The sequence below is a fragment of the Amblyomma americanum genome, chromosome 2 (assembly GCF_052857255.1).
Source record: "Amblyomma americanum isolate KBUSLIRL-KWMA chromosome 2, ASM5285725v1, whole genome shotgun sequence".
Taxonomy (NCBI): domain Eukaryota; kingdom Metazoa; phylum Arthropoda; class Arachnida; order Ixodida; family Ixodidae; genus Amblyomma; species Amblyomma americanum.
In genome coordinates this window covers 77,334,494-77,361,837 of record NC_135498.1, presented here as the reverse complement: position 1 = coordinate 77,361,837, position 27,344 = coordinate 77,334,494, and the positions used below count along the sequence as shown (strand labels likewise).

General features: G+C 51.6%; 1 protein-coding gene across 2 annotated transcripts in view; it reads left to right on the top strand.

Annotated features, from left to right (window-relative positions):
* Nucleotides 1-27,344, top strand: part of LOC144121464 (uncharacterized) — a 400,927-nt gene that overhangs the window by 222,371 nt on the left and 151,212 nt on the right. For both annotated transcript variants that reach the window (XM_077654676.1, XM_077654675.1), the window contains exon 4: nt 10,040-10,180. In XM_077654676.1, coding sequence (XP_077510802.1) covers nt 10,040-10,180 — 141 coding nt within the window. The remainder of the gene's footprint in view (nt 1-10,039; nt 10,181-27,344) is intronic.

The following is a 27,344-nucleotide window of genomic DNA, read 5'->3' as shown; positions in this document are numbered from 1 at the left end:
TGTGCCCCATTGAAGCGTGCCTAAAGCGCGGACACACACCGTCGGATTGCATTAAGGTCGCCCCGCGAGCATCGGTTTTTCTCGTTTGTTTGGTCGCGACGAGCGGCGTCTGATCTGCTGGTCCCACCGCGAATGCGCTTCCGGAAACATGCATGCATGCACGGGAGCTCGGGCGGGCAGTTTTTTTTCCCCCGTAAACGGACTTCATCTCGGTAGCGGCGCGGGAGAACTTGTCTTTGGAAAGTTTGTCTTGTGAATATGTATTTACATTGGAATTTTCAACTGTTAACGGAATAACTTCGTACAAGCTGTAAACATCACAAGAAGCAGGCGTAGTAAAGCGCTCTATCTTGCATGCCGCAATGCAAAATTTGCGTGATGATGTGTGGCATTTTCATGGTATTTAATGTCTGAATGCTTCTTCTGTTTGAAACTTACCTCGTGGATAGCGATGCAAGACCCTTGCATGGTTCTGCGAGCTTGATGTTTACAAAGGAATATTTCATCTTTCATCGCTCGGAACCAAAAGGAGCCAATTTTCTTTTATGCCACTGTCTATAGGGTACCGTCCACACAGCACACTTACTCATTATTAAAGAGCCATCCGCTTTGCAGTGCCGCTTTGCAGTGCCATTGTGTAGTGTCACTTTGCAGTGGCGGTTTTTCGTGCCGCTTTTCGATGCGCTTTGCATGCCGCTTTTCAATACCACTTTGCATTGTCGCTTAGCAGGGCCCCCTTGTAGTGCGATTTGTAGTGCCGCTTTGCCGTGCTCCTTTGCAGTGCTTCTTTGTAGAGTGGATTTATCTTGCCGCTTAGCGATGTTGGTTTGTGTAGCATGCGTTTGTAGCGCCGGTTAGCAGTGCGCCTTTTGTAGTGTGCGTTTGCAGTTCCTCTTTGCATTGCCCCCTTTGTAGGGCGTATTTGCAGTGCCGCTTTGCCGCGCACTCTGCATTCCGCCCACAGCTTTTTAGAATCCCTTCTACTTTTTGTCTGTTTAAATATGAATAACGCAACGGCCTATGTCCATTCGCCGTTGCATCATGTCTATAGGTTCAGAAACCTTTGCATAAAATGCGCAAATAGTGCACACGAGTTGTTTGCATACGCTCGAGTATATCTCTTGTAGAATCAGTTGTGTCGCTCCACAGCACATCGAAATATAGAAATACTGCTGAAAAACGCGGGACAGCACTGCGAAGTGCATTTGGCGTATACCTTCGGTGTGTTCAAAGCTATCGATAAACACCGCTGTTATTTGTTTTGAAAAACAATGGAGGTGGGAGCAGTTTTGTCGCTCAACTTGTCTCTCTTTTGTTTCTTTCACTGCAAGCTGCTTTCAAAAATTATCGGCTTCTCATAAAAAATGGCTCCCGTTCATTTCACAAATGATACTTGATAAGCAAGCGGCACACGTGAGATACTGAAGACCGAGATCGGAAGAAATGGTCCTTACAAGAGATTGACTTTGTATCACGAAGGTAGCAAGGAGATCCACGTTTGTTTCAAACCTAATGCCGAGGATGAAGGAGCCCAGTTAATAAAGGAGAGAATACACTTATTTTAAAGACACCTTAGAAGGCACGCTCCTAACACACGCACCGAAAGACACCGGGACGCTAGAGTTTGCAGTGTGCGCGCTGAAAGGCACCACTGCCACACCGGTGAAAAGTTCGAGCCTGAATAAGCGCTCTCGAGGACCCGGACCTCAGGAGACGACGCCGACCAGGAGGAAGACGAAGCAGAGGCTGCATTTCCCAGCGCCGGCAGCCTATCTCGGGCGGCGATCGCGAGATCGTGAGGGGCACCGGACAGAAGCCGAGGCAGGGGCGCGAGCTTTTATAAACCTCGCGGCGCCAACAGCAGCGGCGGCAGCAGCAAGCAAATGCGGCGAGCGGCAGCCCGATGCGACCGGACAACCGGTCCCCTCCCGATAGCCGCGCCGTGCCGTCGTGACCGGAGACGTCACGGGTCAAGTCCGAGTCACGACCTTGAGACAAAAAGAAGAGAGAACCCCCTCTTCCTTCTCTCCTCCCGTCTCTCACGTCCAGAAGCCGAACGAAGGGAAGAAAAGCAGAGAAGTATGCGGGGGGGAAGCGAAGTGGTGGTGGCCGGCTATCGCGCATGCATGACGCAGGCGGATGCGGCAACGTATTGAATGCTTCTTATGAACCGGGTTCACGATCTCTGTTCGCCCCCACTCGGTCGTGGGAAAGGGGAGGTGGACGGGAGCTAATGGTGAAAGTCGTAGGGAGATGATGCCAAGGCCAGCAGCCCTCGATGTAAGCAAATGAACGGAGCCCGATGTCTCAGTGCGTGCTGGCATGAAAAGCGAGAGCTCCTCCGTGAAGCTGAAACGCGAGGTGCGTTCGAACAGTTGTTGCCTTTCCGAGTAAAGTTTCTTCTTCTTGTCTGTGGTATGTGCTTTCTTCCTGTGGTCCTATCCATTTGCAGTGATCCAGTCTCAGTTCGCCTTGTACAGTTTCTCCAGCATGTCATGTTTAGAATTACGCGTACATCTTGTTTCGACTTCTGCGGGGAGGACAACATCTTTCTTTTCGGATTCAGCGTCAGCGAAATACAACTGTCAGCCGTGCCTGCATTCCTCAGCACGTTCTACTGTCTGAACGAGGAAGGCGAGAGATTAAGTTACTTACCGAAACCTGTGCGTGCTCTGCGACACATTTTTAGCCGAAACCTGTGTACACTTGGCCTGCTCTGACATAATTATTACGAAAAATCGCCAAATTAAATGCCAGCTTGAAATTAATCCGTGTGGGTGTGTGTTTAGACCAAGAGTCCGCCGAAACACCTTTACGGCTGGTTAATTGCAGCAGCCAGGCTAGATCTTCCATCGGGCCAGTTATTGTTCATTCGTCTTTAAAGTTCGCCTCAGAGCTCTCGAAGAGAATAGGACAGTGCTTATTCATCTTTCATCTTTTTAACCATGAAGCCACAGATTACTACGCACAACTGCTACACTGTTCTAACATGTCAGTCCATCGTGTTGATAACTTTTTGTTTTGTAGTTTCTGCCTGCTAGTTCTCGCTTGCTGGCTGCGCACGAACCGCATTCGACAGCAGAACCAGGGATCGTCAGCTTTGAGAGGAAATTCTCTGAGCGCACAGAAAGAGAGCGACGCGACATAGCGGCGCGGCGAAGGTCGCCGTCGCTCGAGCTACCGTTTATTTATTGGACGAACCCCCCCTCGTAGCGACAGGCGACATAAGCGACGCGCACCAGTGGAGATGGGCTTTCGTTCGATGCCTGCGCGCCTCGGCTTTGTAAACACTCCCGTTAACTTTCGCCAGGATTTACTCGCAAGCGAGCAAACTATGCAGTACGTCACAGCCACGGCAAAATGAATATTTTCTCTACAGCTGTGCAGCGCCGATTACCAAGTCTGCGTCCCTGCTCAGGCAAAGACAGAACACTGGGTAAGGGCACTATGACGAACCGGAAGCGTGTGCGGTCATCGGTTGTCTGACTGGCTAGTCGCTTCAGGCACTTCCGTTTGACGAGCGAAATTGTTCGGAAACCCAAAACCGGGCGACGAGACAAGCGACCAATGCCGTCGCATGCCGCATGCGATCGCATGCCGTCGTCGCTTAGGCCTTCGCACCAAAGTTCCGTGCATTGAGTTAATGCTTTATTGATTTTGTCAGTAACGAAGGGTAGGAGCTTTATCTGAGCCTGGATGGCTCCTAATGTCACCTTCGCACGAAGCTGACCGCCGAAGAAAAAGAAACAGACAGGCAGCATCTGAGCCGCGCTAAGCAAGTTTATATTTTCTTTTTATTCTTTCGCAGTCGTCATCCGGTTTCAGCTGCTTAGAAGCTTACACAAGAGTGTAATGATCCGTTTATCGAGCCTGTAAGCTTAGCGCGAGGTTCCCTACGCGTTTAACACGTCCACGCAACCACTCTTGATCCTGATGCATAGCGCCAGATAGTGCGCACATCGTCACCCGCTCCAAGCGTCATTAAATCCCACCGCCAAGATAACAGGCTCCGGATATACCGCGACTTACCGTCGTCTCACGAGTGTCGCCACAGGTGCTCCGCCGCCGCAGTGTCCTCTGTCTGTGCCCAGCCTCGTTGTAAAAGGACGCCGCATTAGCATAACCGACGCCCCGTCCATGGTCTCAAGGGTCGCGCGATGCTTGCTGGGCGCCTGAACGCGAGCGTTCCTGCAAGGTTGTCCAACCCGGTTCTTTTTACCGTTACTTTTCCGCGGCGATTAGAGTCCCACGGGAGTGCTTTTAATGCCCGGCTCGGTGGGCGGCCGGCAACCAGAATGGCTTTGCTGCTTTATTTTGTCGTTCCTACTCTCTAATTTAATGCCCAGGAGTTGCCCACGTGTTTTTGCCGCCTGCGCGGGAGGCAGCCAGCGAAGAGTAAGCCGCAACTGGCAGTATAGCATATGTGTGCTGGTTTGCAATAAATTAACAAATGCGCAGCGTTTACTCGGCGTTACTTAGCGATTTGACTGCGTTGAATTGGTCGAGCATACTAAGTTATACATTTTCTAGAGTGTTTTTTGCAGAGAGCGAAAACGCGCCCTTCCAAGGCAATCCAGTAACTTCCTTTATATATATTTTTTTCTTCGGCTATCCGTTTCTCAGCAGCCAGAGTTTATACATTTCAGTCGACGTTTCTAACGCGAGCCGATAGGTCTATTGGATCGCAAACGTGTTATGTTCGCGTTGTGGAACCGAGAACGGCGCGGATGTGTAGTGAAGCCTACACTTCTGAACGCCGACTTGGGGGGCTGATGTCAGGATCGCAGGAAACACTAATAGTTCTCGTGCGTGTTCCGGCCTATGATACCGGCTCGTCCCGGACCTGCGTCGGACACTGATGCCTCGTTTTTAAGAGGAAGCATGCGCCAGTTACAAGATAAATCGAAGGTCCTGTGTGTACGTGTATGTTTTCTTATGCGTGCTGAGCAAACAGCCAGTGCCAGCAAAAAGAAATGTTTTTTTTTCGAAGCCTCGGTCATTTGCGTGGAAAGGTGCTCGTGCCTTCCTTTCGCATTTATTTATTTGATTTCCGTGCATTCGGCCAGCAGCAGAAGCAACCGCATTTCTCTACACATTTGTAACAGCGATCCTTCGGGATTAAAGGTCTTCCTGTGGTGGCGCTGGTTCGAATGTCAAGCAGATTCGGATCCTTTTTCCGTGCGCGCACCACCAGCGGCAGCGGTATAGATCCTTTCATCTTTTGCTTGCTTACGCTTTTGGGCGACCACTGCAGCTCGGCATCCGAGGGGCCGAGCAGATTCACCCCTGCCTCTCGGCCGGCTTACGCGGACACTGCGCGCCTTGGGACGCGACCCCGGGAGAGATTAAATCCTGCCGAGGAATGCGACACGCAGAGGCCGTATTTCACGGGGGTCTTCCAAAGTTTCCGGGGGTCGACCATTAGTCTATATTAAGCTGACGCTGCAGTGCAATATGCCGCTGGCCTTATACCTCTCTACGTTTCTTTATTTGCTTATTCCTCCTGTCTTTTTTTTTCTTTCTCTCTCCGCTCACGCCAACGCCAAACCCACTCTGTCCGGTTGCACGTGTTTATTCCCCTTTGACTCCCTTTTCAGTGGGGAACCTGTCTGCGCCAAAATTTTCCAGACGTTGCTATACACAAGAGCAAGGCGTCGAGCTAGCTGGTACAGCATTATGAACTCTTTACTGGTGTTTAATTACCCATGTTCTTCTTCGCGCTGTTCCGTTCGTTAGGTTCATATAATTGGCCAGACTGTATATAACAGCGGTATCACCACTGCTGTTTACCCGATCGAGGCTTGGGAACTAAAGATGGGGATGCGAGTTTTGTAAGTGGCTTTTGCTTCCCTGGAAAAGAAGTGGAGGTCGGGCCGGGGGAGAGGAGGGGGGCGGGGCATTCTGATTCCTTCCGAGGCGCTTTAGAAGGTAGTTCCTTCATCCAAGTGTAGCCGCCGCGGTGGCTCAGTGGTTATGGCGCTCGGTTGCTGACATGAAAGACGCGTGTTCGGTCCCGGCCGCGGCGGTCGAATTTCGATGGGGGCGAAATGCTAGAGGCCCGTACACTGTGCGATGTCAGTGCACGTTAAAGAACACCGGGGGGTTGATATGTCCGGAGCCATTCACTACGGCGTCTCTTAGCCTGAGGTGCTTTGGTACTTAAACCGCCATAAACCAAACCAAACCTTTATGCAAGTGGATGCCCACAGGGCTGTAGTTCCAAAGTTTACAGTGCTAAAAGCTAGTGTAAATGCAGTGCACTCATCTCGGTGCATGAAATTTAAGGCACCAGCTGGGCCAATATGTAGGTTTAGTTTTTAACATGGCGGTGAGCTTTGATCCGTCGCACGTGATGGTTTCTAAAGGTGGCAGAAACTGCTGCAATCTGCTTTTTACCGGTGCAGTATTATCGCTTCTTGGTTTCGGCGCCAAGCCATCGAACAACATGGCAGATCCGGGACTGGAGTGGTTCCCTCCCCTTGAGTCGATGTAGGTTCTTTCGACCGAAATATGAAAGGAAAAAGTGCGGGGGGAGGGGGGGGGGGGAGAAGGTGCTGAGTGACCAACATCCGTAAGTGGTCTTCCCTTGGGTGCATACACTTAGAAGTTAAGGCGCTGTAAGCAGCAAATAGGACCCGCACATGCAAAAAAGAAAAAAGTAAGGGTGGGAACAAAAGAATAAGCAACAGCCGACATGCATGCACGGAAAAGATGGGGGGTTGGAGAGCGCGGACGGCGGGTCAGGGTGGGCGCGCTCTTCCGTCGAGCGCGATCCAGGATGCTTCGTCGTGCCCCCTCGGCCAGCAGCGCACGACGCCCCGAGCACGAAGTTCGGGACCTGGGGTTCACGCGCGCGTCCCAAGGGCGAGAGAAGACTCGCGCATGGGGGCGAGGTGATCACGTGAAAGTGTATGTACACGGGTGAGACCCGCCATCATTCGTGCACGGGGCATATACACCCGCTTGTTATTTGTGTTTGTTTCTGGGCGCCCATGTATTCGTGCACGTGCTGGGAAGACCAGGAGAGGGGGGGGGGGGGAGGAAGCGAAACCTTCCTCTCTCCCTGGGCCTGTACAGAAGCGAACGCCCAGCAGTCGACCTTCGTAAGGCGCTTCATGCACGGTATTATTCTGCGAACAGTAACAGCACGCGGGCTCGGTAGGCGCTCGTGCAGTGTTCGTCCGCGTGGAGCGCATCCATCGCGTGGTGCCGCCGTAGTGCGCGTGCCGGCGGGGAGAGACCGCAGACGGGCGTCGGATGGAAAGATCGTGAACCTCACGGAAAGTCGTGGCGACCCTTCGAGCGTGACCCGCGATTCGGCGCGACCTCTCCGCGTGACCCCTTGCGGCGGCGGCGGCTTCGGAGAGGTACATACGGGTGGAGAGGAGGAAGAGGAGAGTACAGTGAAGAGGAAGAGAGAGATGGGTTGAGAGATATCGCCGTGGGCTCCCGGGATTCGGATCCGATGGTCGACGACGACCGTGCAGCGCCAAGTCCGTCTCGTCGCGTTAACTCTGCACGCTTCTATCGTCGGTTCAGGCGCCACTGCTACCCTCCGGTCGCCCCCACCCCTACTTCCTCCAGAACCTACCCCAATCGACAGTTTCTAGGAGATTCTAGGGGTCGGCTGTCCGGATTGAAGCTGAGGAGGTGGACTGTAGGTCTAAATAAAGCCTTCGCTGAGAGCCTGTAACAGCCTCGGGGTAAACCAGAGATCAGCCTTTTTTTTTCTCTTGATACTGAAGGAAAGATTGGAAGATATAGTATATCCCCCTCGATACTGCGCCGCTGAATTCTTTTCTCGATGCCCTTTCTGCAGGCGTTATGGGTCATCAGAAATCCGCTCTCGCGGAGGTGGTGGGGGTCAGTGGAATCAAAAACGGAATGCCAGAGGTTAGGCTATGGGGGCAGGGAAGAGAAATCGTGAAGAGTTCGCCGAGAGCCCCATGAGTCCTCACGATTTGTGCAGGGGCTCCCCTCGATATTCTGCGATCACGAGTTCCCGTTTGTCAGTGAGGAATAGCGCGTGCATCAACTCTCCGCGGTTTTCTTTTTTTCTTCTCTCTCTCTCTCTCTCGTGCTCGGCGCGTCGTTGTTGTTCGCCGTGAAAGGCCAGAGAAAAAGGTCTAAGGTGAGAGGAGCTCGGGAGCTGAAAGCTTGGAAAGGTCGCCGATTATTTATATGGGCAGGTTGGTTTTTCTTGGTCTATCCTATACGCGTGCACTCGCCCCAGACTAGCCTTGCTGCGCGCGCTTCTAGTTCGTCTGGCGCCTTTTCCTGTACATTGCTTTTCCCCGACTCCGCTCATGTTCGATCGCCGCGTCTAGCCAAGATAAGAGTCCCCTTCCTGCATTATTTATTGATTTTTTTTTTCGACCGAAAGCACGGGCTAGCGTGCAGGGAAGTGGGGGAGTACCCGCGGCCGGCGGCCAGTATATCCGCCCCGTGTGGTTTCCACGATTTTCATCGATTACGCTGGTCGTGAAACGCGAGGAGGAAAGGGATCTTAGTCCGGGATGCCGAAAAATTGCCTCCGCGAGGTTGTCACGATCTCTCGGCTTCTTCCAATGAAGCATCGCCGTTTGCCGATGGTGCGTGTATACGACGATGCATCGCGTTATCAGCCTGTGCGCGGGGCTCCTTACTAAGCAGACCTGTTTGTAATGAATGAAAAATAGGCCTACACCAATTTAGGTGGGCCCGACCCGTGTGTTTGAGTAAAGGATCGAAGGTTGGGTTTATAGCCTTCCATTTATGGATTAAAGAGAGAAAAATAAGGCCGTGGTGGCTCAGTGGTTAAGGCGCTCGGCTAGTGATCCGGAGTTCCCGGGTTCGAACCCGACCGCGGCGGCTGCGTTTTTATGGAGGAAAAACGCTAAGGCGCCCGTGTGCTGTGCGATGTCAGCGCACGTTAAAGATCCCCAGGCGATCGAAATTATTCCGGAGTCCTCCACTATGGCACCCCTTTCTTCCTTTCTTCTTTCACTCCCTCCTTTGTCCTCTCCCTTACGGCGCGGTTTAGGTGTCCAACGATATATGAGACAGATACTGCGCCATTTCCTTTCCCTCAAAAACCAATTATTATTAAAGGAATAGACTGGCTCAAAATCTGCAAGAGACAGCCTACTTGGAATGAACAGGTACACATCTTTAGTGATTATCTTTTTGTGCCACCTGATCGATTAATACGGCCAGCTTATCGCCATAGCATACGCCAACAGTATAGAATGTGGCTTGCTAAAATGGCACCTTGAACTCTGTTGCCGAACGATGCAAGGAGTACGGTTATTCGTGAGAAGACACTCGCGTACTTTTTCGCCTCGTGGGGTAAAGGAAAGGGTCCCGCGAGCCTTGTTGCGTTGGATTCGTGTGTGCACAGTTGTTACTTTCTTCCTTGTGAATGGATGCTTCATAACAGCTGCTAACTTCGGCTGCTGCAAAAGTTTTGCTGGAGATGGGAACGCGCTTGTGAAACCGGCACCACTATCCTCTTTAGCTGCACCGTCAGGAGAAGAATTACAATTTTCTTCTTTCTCGAATTGATCTTTACTTGCGCGTCGATGTACTGAATCACGGTATCAAAGAACGGCAAGTTCAGTGTAGAAGAGGCGATGCCTGAACTATGTGAGGCTGTCTCGCCACTTTCTTTAGGCTACGTGAGACACTTGCAGACTGCAGTGACATTCTTCGGTCTACAGTGTGTTGTAACGGGTGATACATTGACATTTTCTCGCGAGCGCGCTCACGCAGACCTGCTGAGAATGAGGCACTGCAAACGCCTAATAACTGAACAGTGCCGTGTAATACTTTGTTACGGCACAGTGCCAACTTTTGCGCGCTCACGCTGAACTGCTGATAACGAGGCACTGCAAACGCCTAATAACTGAACAGTGCCGTGTAATACTTTGTTACGGCACAGTGCCAACTTTTGCGTCTCTATTTACAAGTGGTGTAGCAGCTCGTGCCGCGTGTTCTGCAGCGTGGTCGTGAGTGGGTGTATATATATCGTACATGTTTCTCTCTCCATGTGGCAATGCAGGCACTCAGAGCAGCCAGCCGTCGAGCCCACTGTCTCGCAACTCCGCCGGCACCGGCGCCGAGAACACCGACCGGCTCGATAGCGACGTCTCGGACCGCCTCAGCAGCAGCATCGCCTCGGGATCCGAGGAAGAGCCGCTCGGTGAGTCCCGCGCTGCTCTCGGCAGCTCTCCTCCTTTGGTGTTAGCCTACGTACGCTTCTGTGCTCCCGGCGCGGTTCAGGTGTCCGCCAAGTGTGAGACAGCTACCACGTCCAGCCTTTGCTCGCACCCGCTTCCTTTTTCTATTGGAGCCGGGCGCAGTGAAATACGAAACAAAAAAGACGCATTTTCAACCTTTGGGCTTGTCTATACCTGTATCATCATTTCGCAATTCACTCTGCCTGCGTTGTCAGCGGCTCGCTGGACAGCGAGTCGCTAACGATAATCGTCGTTAACTCTGGGACACTGAAGACTTCCCTGATACGGCTATCGTTGCGAGACACGCTGTAAAGGGCAGCGAGATTATGAAACACTATAATAATACCGGTATAAAATCTTTATTCACATTTCTGTTTTCAGAAGTACTCCTTTAGCCACAACAAAACTGGCAGTGCTTGTGTGGTCAGATGAGGTCAGCAGGGATGTACCGGGAAAACTCATGGTGTAAACAAAAACAGAAGGCGGGAACGAAGGGTGGCGCACAAGGAAGCAGACACCACGTGATGGTGCATCCTCAATTTCTCTATAACTTTTTTTTATTGCGAAAAAAGTTTCCGGTGAGAGCTCTATGATACAAAGAAATTATCACGTGTAGCGGCTTTCTTTCGATTTATTAGGCACTCTTTAAAAGTTCGACCTGAAGACTGTGACCCCAATAGGCACCATCACCTCTTAGTTTGATTGAAATTTCGGCAAATACTTTTTTTTTTTTTTTTGCCGTGAAAACGAGGCAAAAGGTTTCATACAAAAGTCACCTGACTGCACCTTCGGCACCACAGTACATGTATGCAATATAGCAAGGCAGCAGGCACGCAGCAGCACAAGATAGACGGCTGCAGGTCAAGAACATGATACGTGTACATTCAATAATACTCACGAGCAGCGGCACACGAAAGCGAACATTTCCATATCATAAGGAAACAATTTGTGGTACAGTAAATGCAATGAGGCGGCAGGAATAGAATAGAAATATTCACATGTGCTACTCACACTACAATTTAGCTTTTTTTTTTTCCTGAAGCCGAACAAGAGGGTGATTTTTCCATTATATCAAGTATATGAGGGTAACTGTTCAGAAGGTAAGGGAATTTGCCATGTTTTACTACTGTTATCGCCATCAAATGTCCAGTTAAGAGTAATGCCAACTGCATAAAGGCTGCACAGTGACGCACTCACTGTACCCACGCCACTCCGTGCTCTGCCCACTCTCGCCTCCTCCTCTCCCCTCCCACCAGCGCACGAGTTGGCCGGACGGCCGCCGTCGGCGCTTGTACGTCCCCGCAAGTCAATGGGCGCAGTCGACGCCACAGTTGGCGGGACCTTTGTTAACCCCGCGGAGGCATACGGCGCAGCGCTCAGCATCTGTACACGTCGGGTGGTCGCGTGTCCCTCGAAGCGGGGACCCCTCCTCACCCACTCGCCGGCTAGAGGGGTCAGCGCGGCGAGCGTCGGCGCGGGTCAGCCGGGCTAAAAAGCGGCGACGCCTTCCAATCTGCGCGCCCGCTACGTGTCGTGCCGGAGGAAAAACAACGAGGGTTCGCGCACTCTAGACGGCCGGAAACAACAGGCACGCGTCTCTTTCCTTTTATCTCTTTCTTTTTTTCTTTTATTATTTTTATTTATTTCGAGCGAGCTGAATGGTGCGGTGCGAAATGAAAGCTGCAGAAGCAAAGAAAGACAGATCGGAGCAGATGTGGATGAGAGAGAGAGAGAGAGACCCTCGCTCAGCGCGCACGGCCCCGCGACTGTGAAGACTGACTCAACCCGTTTTATGAGTCGTAATACGCCGCCCTCGCCGTCACAGCTGGAAGAAGGTCGCTTTCTCTGCGGCGCACGCGGTTCGAGAGGCGCGCGAGGCGAGGGCGGTGTCAAAGGTCATGGCGCAGGGGGTCAGGTGTCAGGGCGCGGAGGTGAGAGTTCGAATCGCGGCACCCCCCGTGACAGACGGCGGCGGCGGGCGACCAGCGGGTCAGCGCCGGCGCGGGGTCACCGTCAGCGGGAGATTTACAAGCATGACCTGTGACCCAGTTCCGAGAGGATGAGGGCAGGCGTCGACTCCTTTGCCGAAAAAACGCGCCCGAGAGCTCGGCGGAGAAGGACGCCGTGTTTGTGAGCGCGTGGGTGTCTGTGTGAGGAGTGCTCGTCGTTGCCTGCGCTGCAGGCAACCCCGCTGGTGATCTTTTGCGCGACCTTTGCCTGCCCTTTTGCCGGGACCCTTGACATCACCTTTCGGAGGAGTCTCAGCAAAAGGCCTCGGTCAACCGCCGATTGGTCGCGAGCGCCTGCGCCGGAAGATGTATTGTTTCGTCTCTATCACCGTTGCCTCGTGCGTGTGTGTGTCTTTAGATACACCTGTGTGGGGCCTTCCCCTGGGTGTCTCGGACTGAACGCGTTGCACTTTAATGTGTCATGCGTTTACTTCTGTGGTCGCCTTATATCACCCTGTTCCGTGAAATGTTGAAACCTTTCGTCGTCTTGTGCCTGCACGCGAAGCTGCCTTGCGGCGGAAACGGTTCATTGGAGAAGGGGGGGGGGGGGGGGGCTATGTGCAGGGCCTCGGTGATCGGGATCAAGGTGACTATAGAACGAAGGGTGTACCTTTCTATAGTTACGTCGTTACGACAAAGGACAGCGCGATACAGCAGAAACTTATATTGTTTCTATAAGTCCATGGCCAAAAATACTACAAAAAATAGGTTGTGATGACAGAAAATTTTCTGTTGGCTTTTTCTACCGGGTATTTACACCAAGAATAAGAGAAATACAGCTGCAATACAGCTGTCCGGGTCGCCTGCGACGAGTGCAGGCACTCAGCGAGAGTGTTTGTCATTTTATAAACCTCACTTAAGTGAGTAGAAACTCGTGGAATGTTAAAGCGGAGCGTATTATTTTTGGCTGCATACACGGGAATGCGTTCGCTTATTTTCTTAGGCAGCGGTGCTCCAAAGTCACGGGAGAGGATTTTTTTTTTAAATACAGGGAAAAAGTTAAGCGGTCGCGTCCAGGGTTCAGAAACGCTGTACAAGTCACGGCGCACTTTCCAGGTGGGCAGCCGCATATTTCATATCCCCAGCACACCGCACGCGCGCAGCTTAGAAGTTTTATCTGTCGAATGAATCTTCAGACGCGCGTATGCCGCGGTTTTCTTCCTACGAGGTTCAAGTATACGAAATAAACATAATACTACGGGAAAGCGAAGCTTTGAGTAGTGTCCCGAGGCTTGCCCTTATATACTGTCCAGACCGAACGCGACCCAACGAGGGACGCCTGAGAGCTGGACGGCCGATTTGGACAGCGCGGGTAATTCGCTCCGCTTCTCTGCGGGAACATATTGCAGTCGCGCAAACTCGTTCGCACATTGAGAAGCATCATTGGTATGCCTGTGCGTGGTCTTCCGCGTTGCGCGATCTTAAAACCGCCGACCTCGTGTCATGGCTGGGCAATGCACATCCGCTGGGTCACGTCGTCTTTTTCTTGTTTCTTTTAGCTCTGTTTTCTTTTTTCTAGAATGCAATGGCAGAGACGTCTGATGTGATTAGTTGTCTTAATAAGCAAGAAGTCTTTCCTTTTACCGATTGTCATGTTGGTTTCAGTGCGAGATAGAATTATGCAGATCTAAGCTGGAGACATCAGTTGCCTTCGAAAGGTCTACTGATGTTCTCTTCTTTTTTTTTTCACAGCATCTAGCAGTATATATGACAGGTTCACAAGTGTATCTCGCACGAGAGTTCCCTTGATGTTTCTCCAGGAATAAATACCTCTTGCTGTGTCCAAGTGGCAGCCAACGCGGTTTCGACTTGCGGCCATTGGAAACACGTTAATTGGCAGGCTGTCGCTGCTCTGGGAGACGTTATAGTTGTTCTCGAAACTGTTCTTTGCTCAGCATGCTGGACTCCAGGGTTGTCTCAAAGAGTGCTGTTTGCGACTGGCGCGAGAGGAGCTAAACATACTGTACAAAGCTAGCTCTTTGCTCACGGTTCGAAGCGAGCGATTGATGGGCGTAAAAAAAAAAAAAGAGAAACGAGGCATGGTGTAGTCTTAGCGATGCCGCCGGTCTGATCTGCAAGCGCCTTGATCGTGATCAAGAAAAGGGGAAGAAACTCGTTCCTCTGCCCCCACTGTAACATAGAGAGGACTCAACGCGAGCGTTTTGGTTTGCGAGCGAAACTGCACAGTCGTTACATTGTGTCTCTTCACTCCGACGTGCTGGCAGAAGTGGAGACTCGGTCGGGGATACAAAAAGAAATTGAGAAAAAAAAGCCTTTGAAACCGGCGCACGAATAGGAAGGAGTCAAGCGCTCGGTTGCCCGCTTTTGTAATAATGCGTACGAAATCCTAGCTTCTTTTTTTTTTTGCTCTCTCAGCTACCGGGAGTGCATCTGTATACACACGCACTACACAAACACACTGACGGGGCTTTTCGGGGCTGTTATTACGGTGCCCGCATCACCAAAACGCGACGCAACGTCCCAGAGAGTTGCGCTCCGCTCGTTCACGTTGTTTTTTGTTTTTTTCCACTCCGTCTTGGAAATGCGGGAGCGCGCTCGGGAAGCTCGGCCGGCGCGCATCCTGACCTACATCGAGGAAGCGACCAGCTTGAGTCACCAAGGGGCGTGCTTGAAGAGGAGGCGGCAGCCGACCGAGGCTCTCCTCTTGGGGCGGAATTCAGGAGTCACGAGAGCGTCGATCAGCCATGACGAGACGGCACCACTGCTGGCTTGCTTGCTTGGAGGAGTCTGTTCAAATGGCCGGGCAGGCACGTGCATGCGGACCTAAGAAGCCGTCACCGCCAGTGCCGCTGTAACCGCGGCCTTACGCAGCGTGTCGGGCCGCGACCGGCTCTTGAAAGTCGACCGAGACATCTGACCTGTTGCCGGGTGCCAAGCCAGGTACGGGCGCCAGCAGAGCCTCGGGTGGGACGCGTCGAGTGGCATGACGAAGCGCGTTACACAGTCGCGCCTACCTGCCTGTCTGTCTGTCTATGGCAGCCCTTTGCCACGACCGTTCGCGGTAGCAACCACAGGCTGCGCGCCCCTATTCATTCGCGCGCGTATCTGTGTCGCGTGGCTGCGTTAGTTTAGTTTGGCTTAGATTCGCGATGGTTACTGGCTTTCGATTGGTGGGGATGGCCGACCGTGGTCGATGCGTCAAGTTATGACGCATCCGTGGGCTGTCAAGACGGACGCGTTATACGGGCCTCGCTCGAGGCGTCGCGTGAAGCGCACGCGCTGAGCCTAAGAATTCAGCCGACGCGGTTTTCATGTCGATTACTGTATGCAGCGATCGGCACTTGTTCAGGAGATGCCACCGGCCTGCTGCGCCCGGTAATGTTGGCGGCAACATCAACCGAATCAATAGCCGGCGTGACGGCTACTGCTTTAATTGAGGGAGGAAAAAAAGCTTCAACTTATCGGTGCTGACAGGCTCAGCACGGAACGTGCACTGACGTTGCCTCTTATTTCTATCCTGATGGCTTCTTGACGTTATTTTGGATGTCGTTGGGAGTATCGGGTGCTCTCGTGGTTTCGTATCTGCTTTGTGTCACTACCGCGCAGGTTTGTTCTTTCATAGCTGCCCACACAGCGGTCATGAATCTTCTATTCCTGCTTCAAAATGTGAGAAGGACCTGATGCAAATTGCACACACTAGCCGGAAATCCTGGGAACAGCTGGCATAATCGCTCAAGAAGCAAACAATTAAACGCTGTTCTTAGATTAAAAAAAAATCCACGTATATGCTGACATGACGAAAGCCAGCACCCTCCGAACAAGACATTCATAAATGCACACTGTCTCCGCGGCTGACTTAGATTTCGACAGGTGTTGTGGTGTAACCCCCCCCCCCCAAAAAAAAAAAATGAATTGCATAACTGCTATGGCCTCCGCACGCTACAGTCAAGTTCACTGGCTGACTTCAACTGGCCTAACCTGACACACACGTTAGACTTAATTGATATAACATGTGTACGGCAGGTTGCTTCGCCAATGTCTTTTTTTCGTCCCACGTCTATATCATCGTTGTCGTACTCATCATCATCATCATCATCATCATCCGCCCACCTATGTCCACCGCAGCACATAGACCCTCCTCTCCCAATAATCTCCAGTTGACCCTTCTCATCCGCCCACCTGTAGCTCTCACTCCCAATTGTGTCACGTTCGTGCGTTCTTAGAATTAGTGCAGAGTCGTTTTATCTAGTTCCTTCATCATTTCAAGAAAGCTGCGTACGTGGATGCGTTTTTCGTGAGTAAAGCGGTACCCATTGTGAGGGCTTGGAGATTTCAGATTAATGATTGTAATAACTCCTGCTTCTCCATCTCGGCATGCAGATGCTGAGGGGAGATGAAGCGTAAACAAATAAAAAGAAGCAATAACCCGCGAGGCTGCCTGTGGCCGTGTGCGGGGCGTCGTCGCACGCGAGCCGCCGCTGTTGTTGTTCGTGCGCCAGCCGGGGCCATTCATTCTCTTTAGCGCCGACATTAGCGAGGGAGGAGTGTGGCGCCTCCTTCGACGGAGCAGCGAACGGACGTTGTTGTCATCCCGCATAAAGCTGGAGGGCTGCCGGGGCTGAGAGGGGGATCACTTTGTTTTTGTTTTTTGTCTCGGTGTCGGTCGTCGAAAGCCGAGAAAGTGGAAGCAAGTAAAAAGATAAGATAGAGGGAGAGAAAGCCCCGGCAGTTTTTCGGCATCAGTCACAAACTTCCTGAAAACATCGGCCTGCACATCAACGAGCGTGGCACTTCCATCGAGCAGCTTCACTGGGCGGCACTCTTCAAAGTTGTCTCGCGAGGCTGTGATCTATTTCGTCTCTCTCTCACTCTCTCTCTTTCTCCCTTTATTTTTTTAAGCTGTAAGAACTAAAGGGCGAGAAAGCAAATGATAAAATAAACAAAAATGATTAAATACAGAATGAGGCGTAAAGGGAGTGATGAAAGGGCAGGAGCAGTGGAAGCACATAGAAGGCTTTTATGTTTTGAAAACGAAATCTGTCCCCTAGATTGCGGGGACGGGCGAAGCAACGCTGCAAGAAGATTTGGGGGGGGGGGGGGGGGGGGTAGAAGTGAGAGAAGCGTTCACCCCCGTACACTTCGCGCTATAAAAATGCGCTGAAGGGCGTGCGTGCGTGTGTGCGCACGCTAGCGTCGCTTTATCACCACCGCCCGCGCGCCGTAGCTATTTCGATGTCTACTTTGATGCTACTTCCGACGGATGAGGGGGAGGAGTACCGTTTTTGGATGGCTTCCATTCTGGAAGCGTTTTGCTGCCGCCGACGCCTCGCCGCCGTCGTCGGATCGCTGATGCGGACTCGTGAGCGGCCAACGATGAATGCAGTGGTGCAGAGGCGACGCAATCGTGGCACGAAACCGATCGGATATCCCCACGTGCCAGGTCTATCTTGCTGCGCAGATATACTCTCTGCCTCTATCGAAAGAAAGAAAGAAAGAAAGAAAGAAAGAAAGAAAGAAAGATGGAAGAAGGAAATGCGTGTAACAGAAAGGCTAACGTGCCGTGTGTGTTTGTGCGTGGAGTGTGTGTTGGGGGTGTGGGGGTGGAGATTCCGTTTACTATCCGCACTCGTCGTTGGCGGACGTCGCTGGGTGAGAGTCCCGGGGTTCATGACTTTATTGATGTTTTTTTCTTTCTCTCTGCCTCCTTTGTGGCGCGCCGGATTATTGCCTGTAGTTGCGTTCTGCGTCTTGCTCTCTTTCCCTCCGCTTTTTCCTTTCTGTTTGCCGCAGCTGCTATTGTTACGGACCCCTGATTCTTCTCCATTCGACTGCTCTCATGCTATAGGTACCGCAGACTTCGCGGAACTCTCTAACCAATTTCAGTTGTCTATACTCCGCTGTTGCTTTCTTGTACCTTTTTATTTTTTTTCTGGGGTCTGTGTCGTTGCTGATATTTTTTTGTTTAAATCGCTGAGTTAGGGTTCCGGCTAGGCTGCCGCCATAAATTACCTCTCCTGCGGGTTGAACGTCGGGACTGGGAATCGTTGCTGTGAAAGAGAGAGAGAGAGAGAGGTACGACTTCCGTGACGGTAGTCGGCCGGCCCAGTTTTCGCGTCTTGTTTATTGTTTACGGTCGCCCATGAACGATCGAATGCCTTCGGATGCTTGTTCGGACTCGGTTCGCTCCCAACTCGGCAGCCGAAGGAAAGTTTTCTCGCGCGAACATCCTGTTTCAACATCGCCGGATTGCTTCCTCTCTTCTGTCTGTCAATTTTTTTTTCGCCAACCCGTTTAGTCGTCATTCTATGGAGTATTGTTGCACGCGATTCTTCTGACAAAATGCCGCCTGAGTGTGGTGCCGATGATTTGTGCCACGTGAAGCTCATGGTGCCGCGACGTGACAGGTTTCACGTGACTAATGGCGTTTTCTTTTTTTATTTTCTTATTCTGGGCCTATTGCGCGAAAGTTTCCAAACTTGGTGACGCAGCGGAGTAGTGGGCGGCTAAACTCAACTCCTTCTTTTTTCGGCGGTCTGAGTCCGACGCCAGAAAGCACAATGTGCCGTGAAGGTTTTACGAGGCTTGAAACATGGAGCTGGAAACGAATGGAGGGAAGAAGACGTGAATTCCTGTTTTGAAGGACTGAAACTGTTTGCAGCCGATATTTTTCTTTCAAATGTAGGTAGCCACTTGAGACTTAGTTTCATGGTCTTGTTTTGTTGTTGTATTTTTAATGCGAGAGCATCAAATGTCGCGTCTGGAAAAAAAAGAAATGTGTCGTCAGTCATAAAATTTGCCCATTGGTTGGAGGGAAGCGACATCGCCGGACCGGATAATTACCGTTGGCTGGAAAGAAGTGCCGTCAGCAGAGCGGATAATTCCTATTGGCTGCAGGAAAGTGACGCCACCGAACCGCCGCGGTGGCTCAGTGGTTATGGCGCTCGGCTGCTGACCCGAAAGACGCTGGTTCGATCTCGGCCGCGGCGGTCGAATATGGGTGGAGACGAAATTCTAGAGGCCCGTGTACTGTGCGATGTCAGTGCACGTTAAAGAACCACAGGTGGTCGAAATTTGCGAAGTCCTTCCCTACGGCGTCCCTCATAGCTTGAATCGCTTTGTGACGTTAAACTCCCCATAAACTAAACTAAACTTAAGTGACGTCACCAAACCGGATGCAGCTTCCGGTAAAGGCATAAACAGTTTCTAATGCTATACCACCGCCAACACACAAGATAATTAGGGGTTCCTATGATTTCTTTTTTTTTTTTGGGGGGGGGGGGGGGGCTTACTTATTTCTCCTCTTACCTTTTCTTGTGCAAAATCAAAAAAACTGCATGCCAGGCACGGACTGAGCCAGGGTATGAACAGATCATCACTCTAACAACTTCGAGTACAACCGCCAACGTTCGAAACCCGCAGCCGTTGCGCATGCAGGTATTACAAATACAAGCCCTCTCCTGACGACACATCCAATTCTCAAGAGTATAATGCATTCGCCTGTCCTTTCCCTGTGCAAACTCGACGGCATCGGCACTTGTTACCGCTCAGATGTTGAGAGCATGTATAATAGAGTTCCTGTTTGACGGCGAACATGCGGGCTCATCGCAAACACAAGATTACCGACGGAATGGGAGAGTCTTGTTGCATCCTCATGTGCAGGCTCCGCCGCCGCATTTTTGCGCGACGAACAACGCCTCAACAACACACCCTGCGAATACTATACGTCGTTCGAAATCTGAGTATCGCGCTTCCTAGGATCGCATTACAGTATGCGAAGTTATTAGCGATTGTAACTTGAATCGCGCTAGCAACCTTCGCGTCGGTGTAAGCGAGACTCGCACTGATTTGGTTATTATCTGATCACGCGAGGATTCCGCCGTCTTGTGCAATGGGAGGCAGCAGTTGGTTTGTTGCTGCTGGAGCCCTTCATTAGTACAGTGCAGCCGTATTACGCCGCAGTGCTCGTCGATTTTATAAAAGAAAAAGATAGAAGGGAACTTTAAAGAATAAGTATGCGAGAAAGGTCGCACCTGAATGGCTTGGGCGACTTATCTCCTCGGCAGGCCAGCAAGCCTTGAAAGACTCGACCCGAGCCCCTTGGCGAGCGAGAGGTATCGAATTACACCGGACTTCATTCACAATGGGCACCGTGGGCGTCGCCGCCGCCAAGGGTGTATATCGCTGGCGATCTGCTGTCAGCTATCCATCACACTTACAGTGGCAAGGGCTGACCCTGCGCATATGGTATATATAAGCGAGGCGAGCGTGGCTGTTGCTGCTGCCTTCATCGAAGCGGGTTTCCCTTTCCCTTTTCGCTCATTGCTCCTCTTGCGAATGCCTGCTTCGTTTCTCCGTGGTTATTCTTCAGCCTCCGCTTGAAGGCTTAGCGTGCATTATGCCACACCATAATGCGGCGAACATGCTGCGAGCTAGCCGGTCGGCGCTCTGCAGCTGCGGCGACGCGAGCTTTGATTTTGGCCTCGATGCATGAGAGCGTCGGATAAAGCTGGGGGAGGAGGAAGGAAGGGGGAGAGGTGCTTTGGCTCTTGGGAGACCTCGCCTTCTGAGGGCGCGTATGCGCTAATGAATTGGGGTTTGAAGCGGGCGCCGCGCAGTTTTGTGCGCCTTGCCGCTAGCGGAGGCCCCACCAGGGTGTAATATGCGTGCTGAGAAAGTATGGCTTGCTCAGTGCGGGTGCTGCTCGGAATATATAATGCGGATAGCGCATAACGACGCTTTTGACGAGGTATACGCCTAAGTAGAGACAGAGCGGTTGTTCGGGACGTTTTTTGTTGATTATCATTATTGTTATAGATACTGCCACTTGGATGTCGGCGGCGACTGCATGGAAGAGCGCTATTGCAGCCGCATGAAGGGACGCCGGAAGTTCTTCTATCAGAAGAATGAGAGAGAAGTTGATCGGTCGGCTCATGGCAATCAGACGCTTAATTTAATGCTGCGGAAAACTCTGCCCGTGCTCTGTCTCACTTAAACCGTGTCATGTTGTCGTAGCTGCATAGAGCTCGCAGTGGCACGGCCTGCCGAATATGTGAGCGACCGAACTCTGAAGTGTTTTTATACGAAAGAACATGCGAGTGGCCTTCGCAGTAACCATTGCCTCGGCTGTCCCGGTTGTTTCAGTCTGTGGGGAACCATGCAGCCTTTCAAAAATCGCTCTCACGTGCGAGCAATTCCATGTATTCCACCCACGATCAGCTGACGTCAAGAGTATACGGCCTGATGCCTTCAGCTCGTGCGAATGTGACCACAAAGTTTCCGGCGTTGGTTTAGCCATCGACTTTAAAACAAAAGTACCAGCAGGCATGCTGTACCCTCGTCTAGGTTTATACCTTGCTGCTGTGTAGGCTCTCTAACGGTTATAATTAGAGTTTCAGCACGTCGTTCAAAGGGCGACCGCTTCAATAACAGCAACAAAATGCTTCGAACTGGACATGGCGCCGGAAGCTTATATCATGCGCACAAATCACTTCCGTGCGTGTGCGTGCGTGCGTGTGTGTGTGTGTGTGTGTGTGTGTGTGTGTGTGTGTGTGTGTGTGTGTGTGTGTGTGTGTGTGTGTGTGTGTGTGTGTGTGTGTGTGTGTGTGTGTGTGTGTGCGTGTGCGTGCGCGCGCGCGCGCGCGTGTGTGTGTGTGTGTGTGTGTGTGTGTGTGTGTGTGTGTGTGTGTGTGTGTGTGTGTGTGTGTGTGTGTGAGAGAGAGAGAGAGAGAGAGAGAGAGAGAGAGAGAGAGAGAGAGAGAGAGAGAGAGAGAGAGAGAGAGAGAGAGAGAGAGAGAGAGAGAGAGAGAGAGATATTGAGTGAGGTTTCAGTGGGTCTATTTGTGTCCGTGAGTGATTTGCACGTGTGCGTTTTGCGTGTCAGTATGTGTGAGTACTGTGCAGTCGCTAGCAATAGTTCTCAGCATGCGCACATGTGCTCGGCAGCCATCTTCACACCCCAGTGCAGCCTCGCAACCCACTCACCCCGTATCATAAGAGCGAGCAAAGCATGAACGTCCTTTCATTCTCACAGCTATTTGAAGCAACTGGCTTGCGTACCTGTGCCGAAATGTTTTTTTTTTCGTACAACCCCATCTCATAAACTATTGCTTCTAACTGTGCACGTGTGTAAGTTGATTTGCAGTGGCTTGCATATGCGTTGTGTTGTGTTCTGTTGTGTCGCATGGCGAATAGGGAGGTCTGTCTATCATGCGCCAAACACAGTTCTTCGCAAATACATTTGCGTGTATCAGTGGTTAGCATAGATGTGTCCGCATGTGTGAGTGATTTGGATATGAGTGTGCATGCGCCGGTGTGCAACCATGTGTTTGTGAGGGGTATGCATTACGCATATGTGCCTCGGTGATGTCCACGTGCGCTTGCGTGCGTGCTTCCCTTCACTAGGCCAAACACGAGCAGGCACTTTCGAAGCCCCGCTTCTTCCCTTATAATTGCCGACCAGAGCGAGGCGGTAGAGCCGGCTATCCCCATCGCCGGGGCTACATTTCAATCGCTGCACCGTGACGCGGCGATGATCTATTATAACGCGTCGATCCGGATCGAGATCGCGACGCGCTAAGTGCACCGGCCACCGTCGCTAAAGGCGGTCCGCGATTGCCGGCTATATGACCGAGCCCTCTCCCAAGCGGTAATTATTTACCGCTACCGACACCAGAAGAAGAACCGTCGCATGCATTCGCGCACGCAAGCAAAGCATGCGCGGAGGGGGGGGGGGGTGTAGACCTTACGTGGCGTGGCCCTGGACAGCTCCTTCGGCTGGTCGTTCCACGACGGTTTCATCATCTTAATGAGTCATCGGGGCGATCCGTGGGAAAGACTCGCTCTATTCCCACACTGCGGAGACAACGCGCATACGTGTATAAGAGCGCGCTGCACGAATATAAAAAGAACGCCCGAGACTGTCGGGCTGCATCCGATCGGAACGAGAGATGATCGCTGAAATGCGCGAGCTGTGAACAACGAAGAGAGAAGAAAGAAACTGTCTAGACTAGAACCTCCGTCGTGCGTGCTGAACACGCGTTTGCTCTCCTCGCGTGTGCCTCGAAGCGCAGCCGCCGCCGACGGAAGAATCATCGACACTTTTCTCAACGAGCGTTTCTTCCACATTCCGAATCGACAAAACGATGAGGGCGCCCTCCCTCGGGGTTCGTCTGATTTATTTTCTCTCTGTTTTGAGGGCAGCAAAGCATCGTTGTCGCTGGTTGTCGTCGTCGTCAGGTCACCGCGGTAACACGACCTCCCTTGGCGCGGTGACTCGCCTCCCTGTGTATGGCTGGAAGGCGTTTTGTCGCCGCTTCAGCGATCGTGACTCCCCTTCCCTTGCGCTGGAATGCGAGCTGGAAGTAGATGTAAATGGGGAAGCGTCCATTTGTCAGGCAAACGGCGAGCGCGTCGGCCGGACACCAGTCCGCTTCTTTCCGCCTTGTTTGCTGTGTGTGTTTGTACGGGCGGTTATATATATACGTGTCATAGACGCGAAGGAACCGGCGGCTGTGAGCCGGAACGGCGTGTTAGAGTAACGAGGGAAGGGGGGGGGGGGAGGCATGGCTCCCCCTATTTGTTTCTCTAGCGACTCATGCATGGTTGGTTGCTGTGACTGCGTTCACGTGTCAAAATTCATTCTGTACTAATTAATTCTCTCTTAATCTTTTCTCGTCTATTGTTCGATTGTTTCTTTGTCTTCGGACGGTTTGTACTTGCACACTTCGCACTGCAGTTGCCTTCTATTGTTAGCAGTTGTATCAGAGAAAATTGGACATTCTCTTCGGTCTAAGTTATGCAAGCCTATAAGAAGAATCTTGAAGCCCCTGTCGCAGTGATAACTATTCCCACAAAGCCAGGAGACTGGGAGTACGTTCGAAGCAAGCGCGCATCAGCGAGTAATCATGGCCAGGGTTCGCGGGCGCCGTCTAGGAACACTACACGTATACGTGGCGCTGCAGGTAAGGAAACGCATTTAAACTGCTGTTTGCTTCTCTTCGTCGTTGGTTTATCTGGCCTTTTGTACATGTAAATTCATTCCCTTGCGGCTGGAAAATAAAAAAGTGTGGTTCAGGAGGCTGGACTGGGCATCTATTTTGAGTGCAGTGATTCTCTAAATCTTCCCTCATGGATTTATATTCATTTTAATGCAATATCATTAGAAGCATCATGGGGTTAGGAAATGTGTCATGGGAAGGAAAATTCGCTGATTGGCTGGAAGGAAGTGACGTCACCAGACAGGAACGTTCTAATTGGCTGGAGCGGAAATTACGCCATCAGACTGGAAGTGAAGTCACCAGACCTGAAGGGACGTCATTTCCTGTAAAGGCATCGGCAGCTGATAATGCTGTCGCATTGCCAACACATAATGGCATCAGGTGTCCACTGTCGATTTTATTTATATTTATCGATTCATCATTTTTCCTCAAATCTACTACTGGCCGGCGTCTGTGACATGAGTGGTGACATCTAACAAGCAATGTCAGTCTATCCGTCCTGGTATGTTTGATATACAAAGTCAGGGGCTCTTCGTCACAATTAAGGAAAACGGTGATTCCGGAAGTAATCTCTACAAAGCACGGCTCCTCGCGTTTGGCTACCATCCACGCTATCGCTCTCGGAGTGGAGATCTAGCGCCGTCATACTGTCTCCTCATACGAAGAGCCGCTGGAGTTGTTCGGAGCAGCGATGACTCAGGACAGGACAAATGTTTAAGAAAGACTTCTCTTGTCTGCTATTCCACGAGCGCATAGGCATTCACTAATTCGAAGCAAGATGGCTACATCCACCGCCCTGATTATAAGAAGAGGTTTAGGATGAGTGGTAAGCTATACTGGTGATTCAAAGGAAATGCCGGTATGATCCATCTATCCACACATCCCCAATTCATTCGTGACAGGCGTACGTACACAGGGAGAAGTCGTTCTTAAATTACCGTGATTGAGAAACGCCGTTGAGGCTTCGGTTAAAGAGCTCCGCAGAGGCTCAGTACTTCTGAACTTCCCATGGTTGGGCACGCCTTGCCGAGGCACTCCTTCGATGGTAGCGCAGATCTCTTAATGCCGAGGGCGCGCCGGGGTACACCCGACACGACGCTGGACCCCGTTCGTGCACCGAGGAGTGTCTGCGCGTCCACGTCGGAGCGCGCGGTTCTCAAACGGTCTGCTCCGCACAGGCTCGTGCTCTTCTCGCGTGGAGAGCGGCGCAAGATTAGGGACCTCCGGTTCTCACGCGGCTGTATGCACAGTTAAGGCGTGTGCGCAACTGTGCGGAGAGAGATCCGCAGCGTTGGCCTCGTGTGTGGCATACGAAGTCGTCGATTCATCTTTCGAAGCGGACCGGACACGCACCTACCTGCCCGAGCTGCGTGTGGGATCGCCGCGCTCCAGCTTGCGAGCGCTTTCACCTTAAACGGGAGCAGATGCGTCGAACTGATGCGGGCTAATAAAGCGGGACCCTGCTTTCTGCTTGCCTTCCTGTTTGAGAACATCTTAACTGCTGTGGGGGAGCCGGAGCCTGCGGAACGCTTCTTCGTATAGAAATGAGTGAGGGGGAAGGAGAGGCGCTCTTATTTCGAGCCATTTAGAACTCAAACCGAGTGTCTCTTAATGGCTGGCTTGTATTTGTTCGATGATGAGCACGTTTGAGTGTTCAGGAAGCGGATTCGTACCCAGAAACGTCAGGCAGGTGCTTGTTTTTGCTTGCGTTTTTTTTTTTTAGGCTACGCTGTCGCAGGTTTGTGCGTCGCTTAAGCGACTCACGTCCTGCGTGTGTGCCGAGGCTGTGATGGGCAGGGCTTGTTAGTGCATCACCGACGTAGTATATATATTTAGTTGGCCGTATTAACGGCTTTTGTGTTTGCACCGAAGTTTTCTTAGCGTTCGATCGCGTTTAGTTAAGGGTCGAGCACAATGGAGATAACTTTCATTGTGTTAAAGAGAGCAGAAGACGAGGGACTAGAAAGCAAGAAGCACACAGGACGATGAGTCCTTCCAACTCATTCTTTTCTTCTGCGTTGTTTTACCACAATGGATCGGTAGCAACTCGCCCAACTTACGGTACAGCAAAGCAGACAACTTTGTGTACGCAAAAACGTGGTCACGAGAGGACCCAGAAACCACGAATTTTTCTCGGAGGAACCAAAAACACGCTACAATAAACGTAACAACTCAAAGCGCATTCACGTTCGCGCACCGCGAAACCTCGTCAAGGCCGCAGGGCAGTGAGGTCCGGTTATCCTAACCAACAGACTGTATATTCCGCAACTGGTCGGGCGGTCTTCCTTTGTCTGCAAGTAAACTAGCTCGCCTTTGTATATCTCCTGCTTTATTTTACCGCGTTATCTAGATAAACCCCTCCCCTTAGCATTTCGGTATAGCATAAGCCAATAACGACGTCGTCGGGGCCAATGCAAATCCGGATAGAACAGCCCGAATGGCACACCGCAAAAACAACAACCGACTCTGCGCAAGCAGTAAAAAAAAAAAGAAATCCTGCGAAGGGTTCCTGGCCTTTGCGATACATATTCATGCAAAAATTACCAGAGCGGGCTTAAGCGTAGTTCGACAACCACGTAAAGAATGGGAAGTATATATTCAGCAGGGTTGCACTGGAATGCGTTTCTCATTTGTTTTGTGTGGTTAGGTTTGGTTTTGTCCTCGCAGGAGAGAGTTCACGTATGGGCCGAACTCATTTTATGCGACGAGACCGAGCCCGAAACTCGCGACTCCCGACCTATACGCGCAGTATTAGGTTCTGGCTGTATTCTCTGAACGTTCGCGCGCGGTCGCGGAGATGTTGCACATATATGCGCGGACTTTGCCCACGGGCAAAGCTCAGCGGCTCTTTGAAGCGAAACGTGGACTTGCTTCAATAGCCTTGGCTCTGACCCGCCGCCTGGTGGGTTGCTGTGGGTAAGCCGCTATGATACTAAGCCCGACCAGGTCTCAGGATCGAATCTCGGCCGCGGCGATGGCTGCGTTTCGGTTACGAGCAAAATGCAGAAGCGTGCAGTGTCAATGCACGTTTTAAAGAACCTCAAGCATTTCAAAGTCGGTCTCACAGCCTTGGCGTATTATCGGAACGTTAAGCCTGCATGGCTTACCGTGCCGTACCATATGTTATCTGTGCTACAGCGTTGCGTAGATGGGTACCCTGC